Source organism: Aedes albopictus, chromosome 2 (genome assembly GCF_035046485.1).
Source record: "Aedes albopictus strain Foshan chromosome 2, AalbF5, whole genome shotgun sequence".
NCBI lineage: Eukaryota > Metazoa > Arthropoda > Insecta > Diptera > Culicidae > Aedes > Aedes albopictus.
The window spans coordinates 160,245,168-160,260,378 of NC_085137.1; the positions used below are offsets into that span (position 1 = coordinate 160,245,168).

The 15,211-nt window shown below is 43.8% G+C and overlaps 2 protein-coding genes across 2 annotated transcripts in view; one reads left to right on the plus strand and one right to left on the minus strand.

Annotated features, from left to right (window-relative positions):
- Nucleotides 1-3,926: 3,926 nt before the first annotated feature.
- Nucleotides 3,927-4,758, minus strand: LOC109407297 (gametocyte-specific factor 1). The gene is made up of 2 exons (XM_019680295.3): nt 4,574-4,758; nt 3,927-4,432 (listed from the first exon to the last, which is right to left on the minus strand). Exon 2 carries the CDS (start codon nt 4,391-4,393, stop codon nt 4,085-4,087), a length of 309 nt encoding a protein of 102 aa, XP_019535840.1. The 5' UTR covers nt 4,394-4,432; nt 4,574-4,758; the 3' UTR covers nt 3,927-4,084.
- Nucleotides 4,759-4,896: 138 nt separating this feature from the next.
- The window catches only part of LOC109407231 (uncharacterized), a 43,698-nt gene continuing 33,383 nt past the window's right edge, over nt 4,897-15,211 (plus strand). Inside the window, exons 1-4 of the mRNA XM_062850650.1 lie at nt 4,897-5,089; nt 5,158-5,328; nt 5,500-6,170; nt 6,254-7,004. Coding sequence (XP_062706634.1) covers nt 5,039-5,089; nt 5,158-5,328; nt 5,500-6,170; nt 6,254-7,004 — 1,644 coding nt within the window. The 5' untranslated portion in view covers nt 4,897-5,038. The remainder of the gene's footprint in view (nt 5,090-5,157; nt 5,329-5,499; nt 6,171-6,253; nt 7,005-15,211) is intronic.

Below are 15,211 nucleotides of genomic sequence, written 5' to 3' on the forward strand. Positions count from 1 at the left end.
CTCATAACAATCTCTCATATCTCACTATTATCGTCTTTCATCTCTTCTTTCTTATCTATCATCATTATCAATTATCACCATCACAATCATCCTCATTTTCAATCACCGTCTTTGTCACTTTTATTACGTTTTCTAAGACATTTTCACATCTTTTTTTAACATTCACCACAGTCATATCAATCGCATCTCTCATTATGATCATCTCCCATCTTTCATCTCTCATCATCATCATCTCTCATCTCTTACCTCTCATCTCTTATCTCGCATCTTTTATCTCTCATCTTACATCACCATCGTGTCTTATATTTTTATTATCTCTCGTATCTCATCTTTGATAATCATCTCTCATATCTGAACTTTAATCTCTCATCTGTCACCTCTCATAGCTCATCATTCATCTCTCATCTCTTATTTCTCATATTTCATCTGTAATCTCTCATTTCTCATCTTTCTTCTCATTTCTCATCATTATCTTCTCTCACCTTTCTTCTCTCATCACTATGATCATCATCATCATCAATACCTCTTATAATCATCAACTCTCATCTACCATCTATCATCTTTAGTCCCTCATCTTTCATCTCTCATCACTCATCTCTCAAATTTCTCATCTCTTACGTCTCATCTCTCATCGCTCATCTTCCATCTCTCATTTCTCATCTTTCATCTATAATCTCTCATTTCTCATCTCTCATCTTTATTCTGTCATCTTTCATCTCTCATTTATCATCTCTCATCTTACGTCCCTCATTTGTCACCTCTCATTTCTCATCGCCATCATCATCATCATCATCTTTTCTCATCATCACCTCTAATCTCCCATCTTTTATCTCTCATTTCTCATCCTTCATCTCTCATCTATCATCTCTCGTCATCATCGTCTCTCATCTCTTACCTCTTGTTTGTCATCTCTAATCTCTCATCTCACATCTCGCATCCTTCACCTCTCTTCTTTCATCACCATCGTGTCTCATTTTTTTATCTCTCATCTCTCTTCTCTAATCTGTTAGCTTACCCTCTCGGGGGAATTCGCTTGCACTCTCAGGAGAATTAGTTATCAGTTGCAGCTTACCCTCTCGGGGGAATTCGCTGTTAGCTTACCCTCTCGGGGGAATTCGCTTACCCTCTCAGGGGAATTTGTTATCAGTTGCAGCTTACCCACTCGGGGGAATTTGCTGTTAGCTTACCCTCTCGGGGGAATTCGCTTACCCTTTCAGGGGAATTTGTTATCAGTTGCAGCTTACCTTCTCGGGGGAATTCGCTTACCCTCTCAGGGGAATTAGTTATCAGTTGCAGCTTACCCTCTCGGGGGAATTCGCTGTTAGCTTACCCTCTCGGGGGAATTCGCTTACCCTCTCAGGGGAATTAGTTATCAGTTGCAGCTTACCCTCTCGGGGGAATTCGCTGTTAGCTTACCCTCTCGGGGGAATTCGCTTGCACTCTCAGGAGAATTAGTTATCAGTTGCAGCTTACCCTCTCGGGGGAATTCGCTTACCCTCTCAGGGGAATTTGTTATCAGTTGCAGCTTACCCACTCGGGGGAATTCGCTGTTAGCTTACCCTCTCGGGGGAATTCGCTTACCCTCTCAGGGGAATTAGTTATCAGTTGCAGCTTACCCTCTCGGGGGAATTTGCTGTTAGCTTACCCTCTCGGGGGAATTCGCTTACCCTCTCAGGGGAATTAGTCATCAGTTGCAGCTTACCCTCTCGGGGGAATTCGCTGTTAGCTTACCCTCTCGGGGGAATTCGCTTACCCTCTCAGGGGAATTTGTTATCAGTTGCAGCTTACCCTCTCAGGGGAATTCGCTGTTCTGTTCTGCCTGTGTCGAGGGGCGAATCACTAGCGCATTTTCGATTCAGCCTTGCGTATTGACCTTGGTATTGACATACGCATTGGCGCATTTTGTTACGCATTAGCGTATTAAGGTACGCATTTCTAAAATTGAACAACATCTGTCAAAATTTTACAACATGCACTTTCAACGCATTGATAAAATTGTTCGTATTTTTATACATATTGACAAAAAAACTTGCATTTTTCTACGCATTGATAGAAAACACGCATTTTTCTACGCATTGATAGAAAACACGCATTTTTATGCGCATTGGTGGAATGCTCGCATTTTTATACGCATTGATAAATAACACGCATTTTCCTACGCGTTGGCGTATTTTTCAACAAATTATGTATTAAAACTCCAAAAATTCGTCATGCATTCCCGTGCATTTTTCAACGCATTAGATATTTTGGCGCATTTTTCAACGCATTACATTTTCAAATGCATTTTTCAACGCATTGGAGCATTTTGTAACGCATTTTCATCGAAACGCATTTTAGATTCAGTTGTTTTGGAAGTGATCCGCCCCTCGGCCTGTGTAAAGCATAATCATCTATTTGATTTCATATAATGGGAATCTAGTATATACCACGCAAGTACTAAATTATATCAATAACAGGCAACAAAACAACACCATTGAAAACCTCGCCTCCAGCTAACAAGAACACAAATCTCACTATTTTCATACAAAACGATAATCAATTAACTCTGTTTTGAATATGTTTGAATTGCTGCAAATAAAATAATTAACTATAAGATCTGTTATGATTTTTGTTTTGCTTTTGTTTTCGTCCTCATTTCAAATTTCTCCGGATTTCGATTCTGCTTCTGTTTACTCTGACGAATCCAATAACAAACCTCGCGATAAACAAGAACTAACTCAAGCAAGAACTAAATATCATCTCACACACGAAACTGTTCAGTTCACAAACAATCAACTAAACTTGCATCCGGCGGTAGGAAAAAATCTCCATTCCAAAACACAGTTAAACCTGCATTCGTACACGTCCTTGCAATTAAAACGATCCGCCGTCAATTATCGCGTCGTAGCTAGCAAACAAGGCAACTTTCGCCCCCAAAAGCTTCTGCCCCAAACAAAATACAAAACACCCCGTTTCTCCTCAATCTGTTGGGATCGAGCCACCAGCACGCAGTTCAATCCCTTCGCATTCACTGCACCAACAACCGAGCCCGAGCGTACACATCTTCTACCAACTGTGCCAATGTCGTGTCCGGAACCAATCTTCCGGTACATTATGGCGGGCCAAACTCCAATTCCGCCGATGTGCATCGGAATCAAGCAGCACCTCGCTCGCCAAACAAGCTGCACGCGCAAAATACTTTACAAGACTGACGTTTCTTTCTGTGCTCGTCGTTTGCTTTGTTTTTGCCGACGGTGCTTCACCGCTGCCAATGGTATATGCCCAGTAGCTTATTTTCTCAGTACCCCTCTCAATCCCTACAATAATAATAAGTTATTATTAATTGTTAATAATGGAAGGGCTTTTCTTGTCGTTGCTAATTGTACCAAGTATACTGCCCCCACTCGCAGAACTGTCCCATTTGACTTTTCATCACTTTTGAGTTAACGTTATGAATAGTCATCATTATCGATATACTTCCAAAAACAATAATAAAAATTATGAATTTTTATGTCAATTTGTGAAAAAAATACCAAGTCATGAGCGTCCCATATCAAAAGTACCCGCATAACAGTCCCATCATGGATTTTTGTGTCACGTAACACAAAACTGAACAACTTTGTAGTGATTGTAGTATTTTTTACAGTTATATATTCATGTGCAAAGCAATCTGTGAAAGTTTCGAGATGATCGAAATATTCTTCAAATTTTGGCGATTTTTCAAAGTTTTATATGGAAACAAGTTTTCAAACTTCAAATGCTGTTTTCTCAATTCCTACTTTTTGCAAATGGGACTGTTATGCGAGTGGGGGCAGTATAGATATTGTAAGCTGATGAAACACCGCAGGGTGTGTTGGGCTATAGTCGCAAAGCTGTTCAGTAAATAATCGGTGAGAGACTTAACAATATCCCAGGATAGGCTTGTTCACACGAATGATAGTCTGGTATTACATATTCAACGGTAAGGATCAGATTGCCTTACATGTATTAATTTACACATCGTTCATACGTCCATCTCATCCCAAACGTAATCGATTCATAGTCCAACTTACAGTTTTAGAAAATTATAAAAGCTAGTTCTTGCCGCATCAAATGTGGCTTAATATCACATCTGTTGGCTTCGCTGCTGAATGGCCGTCGAGGACGCCCGGGACAGCCGACCGGTACCGACCCCGCTCCGGGATGGTGCGTATTCTTTGATCATGTCGTTCTCCACCGTGATCAGGTAATCCGGACAGTCTTTGATGTGGGCAGTCATTTGGCTTTTGTCCACCAGGTGCATTGCGTTGAATGGACACGGTTCCAGCTGTTTACCAACGTATTGCTTCTTGCACTTGATGATGTGGTATGGCAGCCGGTACCGGATGATCCGGTGTTCCTTGTTGTACGGGCAGGTTACCAGCTCGTCGTCCATGGTTGCGAGATTCTTTTGTTGATTTTGGCGGTACGTTTGCTGTTGAAAGAAATAAATGTAAAACATTTTAGTCAGATGATGATCACCATAATGAGAAACTACTTGAGGACATTTTGAAATGTTCAGCTATAAATACAATCAATGCAGCATGCAGGTATGAAAAGGAATCAAATTACATACCTTGAATAATCAAGTATTGCACAGCGTTATTTTAGTAACCCACGTTGATAAACTGTCTTCTTAACGCAATATTATAAAATTCAAACTTTCAAACACTAGAAAACGTGATAATTTACTAGAAAAAATATAATTATTACTGATGGACGCGCACCTCGCTACTCGCGTCGACTCGTTCCAAGAATCAACATAAGCAGAACGCGTGACAGCAAAGAAGAAGGAACAAAACAAGCACTGAGAGAAACGTCAGTTTTGGCTCACTACCCGCGCTTCACACTTCTCTTCACACTGATATTCCAATTGGAATAAAAGCTTCCGACCGCGCAAACTGCGAGTCGGTGAACTACTCGCACAGCTTCCGTTTTGCTGGTTTTGCTTTGATAAAATCGTTTGGAACGTTTAGATGCGGGTGTTCTCCCCGAAAATTAGCGAAAAACATTTCTCATCGAAACCGAAAATCAACGGTCAATGGCTGCGAAGCTGATAACGTCCTTGGTTGAAGGAGAGCAACCGGTTGAGGTAAGTTGTGAGCGTCCTAGCAAAATAAAAAACGCTTTCAAAATTTATATTTCGTACCCCCTTCACAGGAGCTGTACGGAACATGGCGTACCGGTTACCGGGCGGACACCGACCAAGGGACGTTGGAAATACTGCAACTGGCGCTAGATTTGACCGGTTTCTGCTACGAACTGCAGCTGAATGATGTTGGAAACACGGCGGATTTGCGGGAGTTTGTCCGGTCGAAGCTCGTCAAGTCGGTAAGGTTACCAGACGTTGTAGATCTCTGCAAATGAAATTGGGAAATGTATTAGGGTGGGGCTCGATATCTATGAATAAAACTGATATCGTTTTCGTTTTTGCGGTGGCACTACTTACACCGCTTCGTGCTACGCTACACCCTTAAAAATCACCTTTCTGTACTATTTCAGAGCTACCAAGAAACGGGTGTGTTCGGCAAAACGGCAAACCATAAACGCATCTTCCAGCTGCTCGAGATGATGATTGCCCGCGAGTACCGGGAACTCCTGTTGGACAACATTTGGCTAAACTATTTTGTTCGAGTTCTGATCGCCTTTTGCGAGTCCAACGAAGACGAATGCAAAATGGTCGGTGGCTACCTCAGCACCTTGGTTCTGGTGAACATGGTCTACGTGCGAAACCAGCTAGGGAACCATCGCCGGTCACCGGACGATGACGATGAAACTTCGCCGGGTGACACAGAACAGCAGCTGCGTTATGTGCATAAAGTTTGCAACATGATGCTGCGAAACGTGGAAGGCAGCAGCAGTTACAAAATCACTCTTCCGATCATCAGCGAATTGATCTGTCGAACGCTGGAAGCCTATCCGAAGGAATGCATCATCGAAAACTGCATGCTGGATGTGCTGACCGCTTTTCTGCAGCACCGGAATTGTAAGATGTTCCAAACCGTGGCCATCTGCTTGCGGAACCTGCTAAACACCGACATCCACAAGGAGGAAGTGGCCAATCGAGTGGCCAAATATTTCCTGGGGGTACCGGAGAAACGGTTCACCCAGTCGATGTTCACCTACAAATCGTGCGAAAAGGTTTGCATGGAGGTGATCGTGTCCATTCAAAGGTAAGTTGGATGGAATGACATGAGGAACCACGAGGTTGAACTGATATGAACAGGACTTTAACGTAATTCGTTCCTTTTTTCAGGCAAAACTACGGCAAGGCCGTTTTCGATGAAGCCGTAGTGGAGAAATTGCGCCAGCAGATGTTTCATGCCGACCATGTGATCCGAACCTATGCCATCGATTTCCACGTCGGAACCCTGTGCAGCCCGGATGATACGGACAACGGCAAGAACCTGGAAATTCTTCAGCATATCCTAAAACTGTATGTACGGTATGAACACCGTACCGATTTGCTGTCGGCCCTGATCACCGACCTGTGGCAGTTGGAGTTTTTCGATGAGTGGGACATGGTGTTCAAGTTGCTTGAGGAGGAAACGGCCCGAAAGGACAATCACTTCATGATGTACTCCGTGGTGCATGTGATAAACCAATGTTTTGCACTGCTGATGAATGATCTGGATCAGAAAGGTGGTTCGCAACCTAGACTGCTGGGGTTGCTCCGGGATTTCATGCAGGGTTACCCATGGATCCTACAGAAATGTTCCAGCTATGAGCATGCCTACATGATTTTACTCCAGTCCGCTGAAGCTACCTTCCACGAGCGGATCAAACAGTACAACGTCAACGTCGATCAGTACTACGACGGGCTGTTCGCAGTGCTGGAGGAAGTGGCTCACAGTGGTCGCAATTTCATCATGCTCAACAAGAATCTGGCGGTGATCCGGGGCTACTGGAACATCATCATGGACGTCGAGCAGTTGTGGGCCGAACTGCTGCAGCACTATACCAACGAGCTGTTTGAAACCAGAACCAAGATCAACAGTCGTAACATTGTAAGTTATCATTATTATTATTTCTTCATTTAGAGATTTTCAGCCCCAGGATGGTTCATCCGCTAGCACATTGCACTATGGTCTCAGAGCCGTATTTGCGGATCCAAACATGTTTGCGACTGAACCTTATAAGCTTTAGATGATTCTATAACATTCCCCAGAAAACCATTCCCCAGAAAACCATTTCCCAGAATGTACCATTCCCCAGAAATCCATTAACCAGAAATCCATTCCCCAGAAAAGCTTAATATACTCGTCTAAAAAGTTTAATTCGATACACAAACAGTACAATGTTGATCATAATGGTATGTTATAGGCAAGGATTTTAACATTATAGTTATTATTACGCGCAAACATCTATTTCTTATACGATATATCCATAAAAATATTCTACAATGGTTCAAACGTTTAATTACCATTGTACACAGTTGCATGTTGATCTTTAAACCTATCTTGAAAGTTCACAAACTGTTAGTTGCATTGCTATAAAATGTTTTGTTTTTGACAGATTTGTGAAAATTGTGCAGCACTTGTTTCACGATGAATAAAGTTTTAAAAGTGATGTGCAAAATTTATAGAGAAAATGCATTTTCTTTTGATGTTGTTCAGTGTACAAGATGCTAATGGACCAGTTTATGGTCGGTTTATATTAAAAAGATTTTTCTGTCGAAAACTTTGAGTTACTCGGAAAGACTCAACTGACCACGTTTTTCTATGCAAATGGTTGGAGGAATCCATCCCAATGGATGTTCCTAATTATTCGCTTCAAAGGCCCTTCATTCATGCGGTATGAGAAGGGCTTTTATCATTATTCCAATACTATGGAATAGAAAAAGTGATCATAGGTATAAGCAGTTTTAATGCCAGCAATTCTAAATATTTTTAATGAAGAAGGAAAAAGGTATCATTGTTTTCCTTTTGGCTTTCAAAAACCCAACAATGTTCCTTCTTTTAAAACAATTTTTTTCTTAGAATTAAGGCAATTAGTAATTTTTTTGGAATTATAACTGCTTACATTTTCAACATAGATTCTCCCTTCTTTTCTACATAGGCTGTTCTTTCAAATTGCACTTTTCAGGAAATTATGGGCATTATTGCAACCACCGGTGTTAAATTGATGTTATATTTATTATATTGTTCTGAGTAAAACATAATCAATGTGTATTTAACCATTACCTATCCCTCGCGCCAATTGAATTCCCGCGCGCTTTTGTTTGTAGTTTTAGTTTTGACAATAAAGAGTTCATGTTCGGTCGCAAATGTACGCCGCGAATTTTATTTCGACCAAAACCCGAAAAATTGACCAGAATCCGTAAACATTTATGGTCCTTCGCGAACCGGGTAGTAAAAGTAATCGGTAGAACATGGAAGAACTACAAGTGAGACGAAATTCACTCTTCCAAAAGGTGAAATGGGAGCTCGAAACAGCAAAGAAGGTTCTAACCCGCAATCCGCCGCTATGTGAGGTTAGGGAACGCGTCGATCGGCTGCATCGGCTCGGCGATGCCTTTTTTGCTGTTCAAGGTGAAATCGAAGATCGCACAACCGATTTGGAAGCCATCGCCTCGGTATTCAATTACCGCACAGAGTTCGAGGAGCGATACTATGAGGCAAAGGCGATGTACATACAGATGGATGAAGGCTCGGTTGTGGGCGATGATGTCAACAACGAATCGAATGACAACCTCCGAAGTGCTGTGACTGCACTGCTCGAAGCGCAGCGGGTGCTTATGTCGAATCAGGCTGTAGTTTCAACCCAAACGAGTGCGTTAACTGCCCAGCTTGAGGACGCTCGACTACACCCAGTGGAAAATCGACCTGCAGCACAAGCGCAAAGTCTGGATCTACTGCTGAATGTTCGTCTTCCTCCTATCAACATTCCAACATTCAAAGGAAACCGTAAAGAGTGGCGGTCATTCAAGGATCTTTTCATCAGCACCATCCACAGCAAGCAATCTCTTCGAGATTCTCAGAAGCTTCAGTATCTGCTCTCTTATCTCGACGGTGAAGCCAAAAGTTTGGTTAGCTCCTTTGCAATTACGGACGCTAATTATAAACAAGTTTGGGACAAGCTTCTCGACCGATACGACCAGAATAAGTACACGGTCTTCTCGCTAGTGAAGGAGTTTCTAGAGCAACCAGTCGTGACATCCGCGAATCCAACCTCCCTTCGAAGACTGGTAACGACATCGGACGAAGTGATCAGGCAACTGAGTGCTATGGGTGCCCAATACGAATCCCGCGACCCCTGGCTCATACACCTGCTCCTCGAAAAGCTGGATAAGGAATCTCGCGCTCAATGGGCTGCGAAACTCGTCGATCTCCAAGACCCAACGTTTGCTCAATTCCTAAAATTTCTCGAAAACCGTTGCGATGCTCTCGAGACCTGTTCATCGTTTTTGCGCCCCAGCACGGCATACACGGATACCATGAAGAAGGAATTTCGAAAGGAACAGTCGAAGCCACTGGAGAAAAGACTGCAGAGTTTTTACCTTGAATCCCAGCTGTGTCCTAAATGCTCTTCGGATCATCAGATTTATCAGTGTGAATCGTTTAAGGCCTCAAGCGTCGCTGACCGTAGGGAGTTAGTACAGAAGTCTAAACTGTGCTTCAACTGCCTCAGGCCATCACACTCCGTGAAGAATTGTTCGTCGAAAACCTCGTGCAAGAATAGTGGATGCAACCAACGGCATCATACGCTCCTCTGTCAACACGGAGACAGCCAGGAAGCGACCTCAGTGCAGAAACCGACAATCCAATCGGCCTGCAGTTCACCGGCCTCCGAGCTGCCGGAACAAGAAGTTCACTCTACGGACGAGTTGTCGAGCTTCAAAACGGAACTCTCATCATCTGGGATCCCACACAAGGTTGCGTTGCTGCCAACAGCGTTGATCAAAGTTCGAGACAACAGCGGAACCTTCCAAATCGCAATCGATTCCTGCTCTGGGGCGTCACTTATCAGCGAAGCTTGCGTGACGCGCCTCGGACTTTCCAGAAGCAACGCTAGATTTGCTGTCACGGGGGTGGCAGGATCCGCAGCTGGTACTACGAAGGGTGCGGTACGCCTGGAAATATCTTCTCGATTCAACGACGAAGTGGTTCTAACGACAGAAGCATATGTTCTCGAAGTGTTAACTTCACCGATGCCGAACCAATCCATTGACGGGAAGCGAATGAAGTTTTTGGAAGCGGTCCCTTTGGCTGATCCGACGTTCTGGAAAACGGGTAAAATCGATGTCATCCTTGGTGTTGAACTCTTCCTACCAATGCTCCGCATGGGCCAAATTACTGATGAAAATGGATTGCCAATCGCACAAAATTCGGTATTTGGTTGGCTAGTGGCCGGCCGATTCGACGGTGGAACTAGCATCGAAACCCTCTGTGCTTCTCTCAGCGTAGACTCGAGTGTCAACATTGATAAAGCACTGCGGATGTTTTGGGAGACCGAAGAAATGCCTTCACAAAAGGTGTTTACTGCTGACGAAATTCGGGCTGCTGAGATTTTCAACACTACGCATCATCGCAACGAAAGTGGTAGGTTTGTCGTACGGCTGCCATTCGATGAAACGAAGCCCGCGCTAGGAGAATCGCTTACCGCAGCCGTCAAGAGGTTGCATGCCATGGAGCGAAAGTTTCTAGTGAATCCTACGTTCAAGCAACAGTATGGAGAATTCATGGAGGATTATTTGCGATTAGGCCACATGGAACCTGTTCCGGAATCCGAGATAGCAAAATCTCCCTGCGAATGCTTCTATTTGCCACACCATGCTGTGCAGAAGGAGGATAGCTCTACGACCAAATTGCGCGTCGTCTTTGACGGATCGTGCAGAAGCTCATCTGGAATCTCCCTCAATGATCGTTTACTCGTCGGTCCGAACAATACCGAGAGTCTACTTGACGTTTTGTCTCGCTTCCGAACATACCCTGTAGTATTCACTAGCGATGTAGAGAAAATGTACAGACAAGTACAGATTTCAAAAGACCAGGTGGACTACCAACGAATTGTGTATAGGAAAAGCCCGGAGGATCCTGTTCAACACTACCGTCTGCTAACGGTCACCTACGGGACATCGTGTGCTGCATATCTGGCCACAGAATCTCTACGACAAGCTGCTCGTGATAGTGCTACTGAATTTCCAGAAGCTGCTGATCGAATCGTGAAAGGATTTTACGTAGATGACTTGATGTCCGGGGCTCGTACCCTGGAAGAAGCTCGGAAGTTGGTAAGCGAAATCTCAACAATCATGGAAAGTTCCGGATTTGTCCTCAGGAAGTGGTCGTCGAATGTGCCAGAGCTGATCGAAAACATCGCCGATAGCAGACAAGGTCCAATCCCTCTACAATTCACGAGTGAGGTGGACTCGGTCAAGGCTCTGGGAATACATTGGTCGCCGAAAGAGGATTCATTCAACTTCAAGGTATCGTTGGACGTAACAAGCTGTAACACAAAACGACAACTCCTATCGGACGCATCGAAGCTGTTCGACCCCTTCGGATGGCTGTCGCCGTGCATCGTCAAGATAAAAATTCTGTTTCAACAGCTTTGGCTGCATGATTTGACCTGAGATGATCCACTTCCAGCAGCCATTGAAGAAGAGTGGGTGAGTACCAAAAACAATCTTCATATGTTGGAGCAAATCCGTATCCCTCGATGGATTGCCAACCACGGAGAAAAAATGCAACTTATTGGATTCTCAGACGCATCGGAGTTGGCCTACGCTGCTGTTGTATACGGCCGGTCTGTTGATTCAAATGGTCAAATAAACGTTACTCTCATCGCCGCCAAGACCAAGGTGGCACCCATTCAGCAGGTCACTCTTCCTCGGCTAGAGTTGAACGCAGCTGTCCTGCTAACTACTTTGATGAAGAAAATATCCTCTGCACTGAGTCACCTCGATCTCGACCTCTACGCCTGGACGGATTCGACAGTTGTCTTGGAATGGCTGTCATCTCACCCACGGAAGTGGAAAACCTATGTAGCTAATCGGACTGCAACTATTCTGGATGTGCTCCCGCGGAGTTCATGGCATCACGTAACTTCAGGACAAAATCCAGCTGACTGCGCATCCCGAGGAGTGTCACCATGTGAACTACTGGAACACACTCTTTGGTGGACGGGGCCTTCGTGGCTCTACAATCAAACCCAATTCAACGATCACCTAACGGCCGTAACACCAATTTGTGAAGCCAGTCATCAAGTTTCGGTCTTCAACACCAACATTGCCGTAGGGAGTAATTTCATCGTGGAACAGTATCTGCTGGATCGGTTTTCGTCTATCAGTCGTATGAGCAGAGTTCTCGCTGCCATCAACCGCTTCGTTGCCAACATGAAGGCCGTATGTTCCAAGGACAAATGCAAAACTGGACCAATCTCTCCCGACGAGCTACAAGCGGCCACTTTGGGAATAATTCGTTTCCCACAACAGGACAAGTTTGATAAGGACCTGACATGTCTCCGAAGTGGAACTGAGTTACCTCGCAAAAGCAAGCTTCGTTCTCTCCACCCATTCATTGATAAAGATGGGACACTACGAGTGGGAGGTAGACTCCAAAATGCTGATTTACCGTACGAAATGAAGCATCCGGTAATTTTGCCTAGCGATCATCGTTGTACAAAGGTAATAATGCTGGACACGCATCTGGCAAATCTACATGCCGGACCTTCATTGCTGGTAGCTACCCTCAACCAACGCTATTGGATTTTGCGATGTCAGACTGCGGCTCGACAAATAGTGCATAACTGCATTCGATGCTGTCGAATGAAGGCGAAGACTGCTACTCAGCTGATGGGAAGCTTACCAGCGGTTCGCACTATGCCTGTGCGAGCATTTGTCCACGTTGGGGTCGACTATGCTGGTCCGATCATCGTAAAAAGCGGAAATCCACGGAAACCACTTCTGACGAAAGGTTATATAGTAGTATTCGTGTGCCTCTCTACTAAGGCGGTCCATTTGGAGGCCGCCAGCGATTTATCGACTGCCGCATTCATTGACTCGCTGAAAAGATTTATCGCTCGCCGTGGATTATGCACCGAAATTTGGTCCGACAATGGAACAAATTTTGTCGGTGCGGATCGACAAATGCAAGAGTTTTTCCAATCTGTGGAATTCAAAAATCGAGCAGAGCGCTTCTCATCGAATGTTGGTATCAAGTGGACCTTCATACCACCGTCTGCTCCCCACGTAGGGGGTTTATGGGAAGCCGCTGTTAAGAGTGCTAAGCTGCACCTATACAAGGTACTCAGCCGTGGACCACTTACCTACGAAGACTTGTACACTATACTGACCCAGGTTGAGGCATGCCTTAATTCAAGGCCACTGTGTGCAATGTCTAACTCTCCAGATGACTACAATGTTCTAACGCCAGGACACTTCATCATTGGGCAGCCAATGAATTTGTTGCCAGAACCATCTGTACCAAGTGTACCCATCAACCGACTCGATTCTTGGAAGGTGCTTCAGAAGCAGGTGGAGGACATATGGCAACGTTGGAGAAACGAGTATGTATCATCTCTACAGCCACGTGCGAAGTGGCAAGAAACAAGGGATAACCTGGAAGTCAACAGGCTTGTGCTAGTGAAGAACGAGAACACACCGCCAGCTCAGTGGGAGCTTGCCCGTGTGGTTTCGGTTCATCCTGATCGTTATGGCGTGGTGAGGACCGTGACGCTCCGCAGAGGTTCTTCCGAGTATCAGCGCCCAATCCAGAAGCTCGTTCCGCTACCATCAGTCTAGGATTGTTGAGGCACTTGCCTCAAGGCCGGGACTTTGTTCTGAGTAAAACATAATCAATGTGTATTTAACCATTACCTATCCCTCGCGCCAATTGAATTCCCGCGCGCTTTTGTTTGTAGTTTTAGTTTTGACAATAAAGAGTTCATGTTCGGTCGCAAATGTACGCCGCGAATTTTATTTCGACCAAAACCCGAAAAATTGACCAGAATCCGTAAACAATATATTTTTTTTTCAAATCTCTAAACACCTGTGCTTGTGGTGCCGATAATTACCTAAACATTGCAACTCGAAAGAACAGCCCATGTAGAAAAGAAGGGAAAATCTATGTTGAAAAAGTAAGCAGTTGTGATGCCGATAATTTCCTGAAAAGTGCAATTCGAAAGAACAGCCTATGCAGCAAAGAAGGAAAAGTCTATGTTGAAAATGAAAGCAGTTATAATTCCAATAATTGTACCAATTGCCTAAATTCTAAAAAAAGCTTGTTTAAAAAAAGGAACAGTGTTGGGGTTTTGAATGCCGCAAGGAAAACAATGTCACCACAGACAAACAGACGTAACACTTCGAACATTTTTCGATTCAAATTTTAGTCTCGGAAACAGATTCGCTGAATTCTAAAAGGACTGAATTTGGCCAACCATCAACTAGGTGGCAGTAGTGTCAAATTCGAACAAAAACGATGCGAGCGCCGCGGATTGGCAGTTGGTCAACCCTCAAATAAACCGTTAAATCGAAGTACGATGGCAATTATCAGAGTGTTACGTTTCCTTCTTCGTTAAAAAAATGTTTGAGTCGTTATAAGAATTGTTGGCATTACAACTGCTTATATGTTCATCAACAATTTTCCCTTCTTTTGCATAGTCTGTTCTATCGAGTTGCACTTTTCAGGAAATTATCGGCATCGCAACTGCGTATATACTTTTTTAACATAGGTTCTCCCTTCTTTTTCGGGAAATTATGGGCATTACAGCCTCCACCGGTGTTAAAATTGCTAAAATATTTATTTAATATTTTTTTTTGCAATTTCTCATCGTAATAGGCTGTTTTACTTCACGCAAATCTGTCAGGAAAAGGCCTACTTTCCCACACCAAATTAGCAGTGCTGTAACGATTTGCGTTGCGTAATGAACCATTACAACATTGTTTTCAATTTTGATCAACTTCGTGATGCTTCCGGGAAACAGTTTTGAAAAAATGTGACAACAGCACGGTGTAACCTGCTACGATCAGACTTTCTTAAACATGGCTATGAACATCAGTGTGCAGTTTGATAAACAAGTTTTGTTAAAAAATATGTTCTAGTGGTAATTTATGAAATTGCAAAAAACGTTGTACGCAACTCGGTGCAGAACTCGATTTTTACAGCACTCGTCGTAATTATCCAACTCGGCAAGCCTCGTTGGATAAATGTTCGACTCGTGCTGTAAAAATCTTCATTCTGCACCTTGTTACGTAAACTACTATTTCAAATTTCTA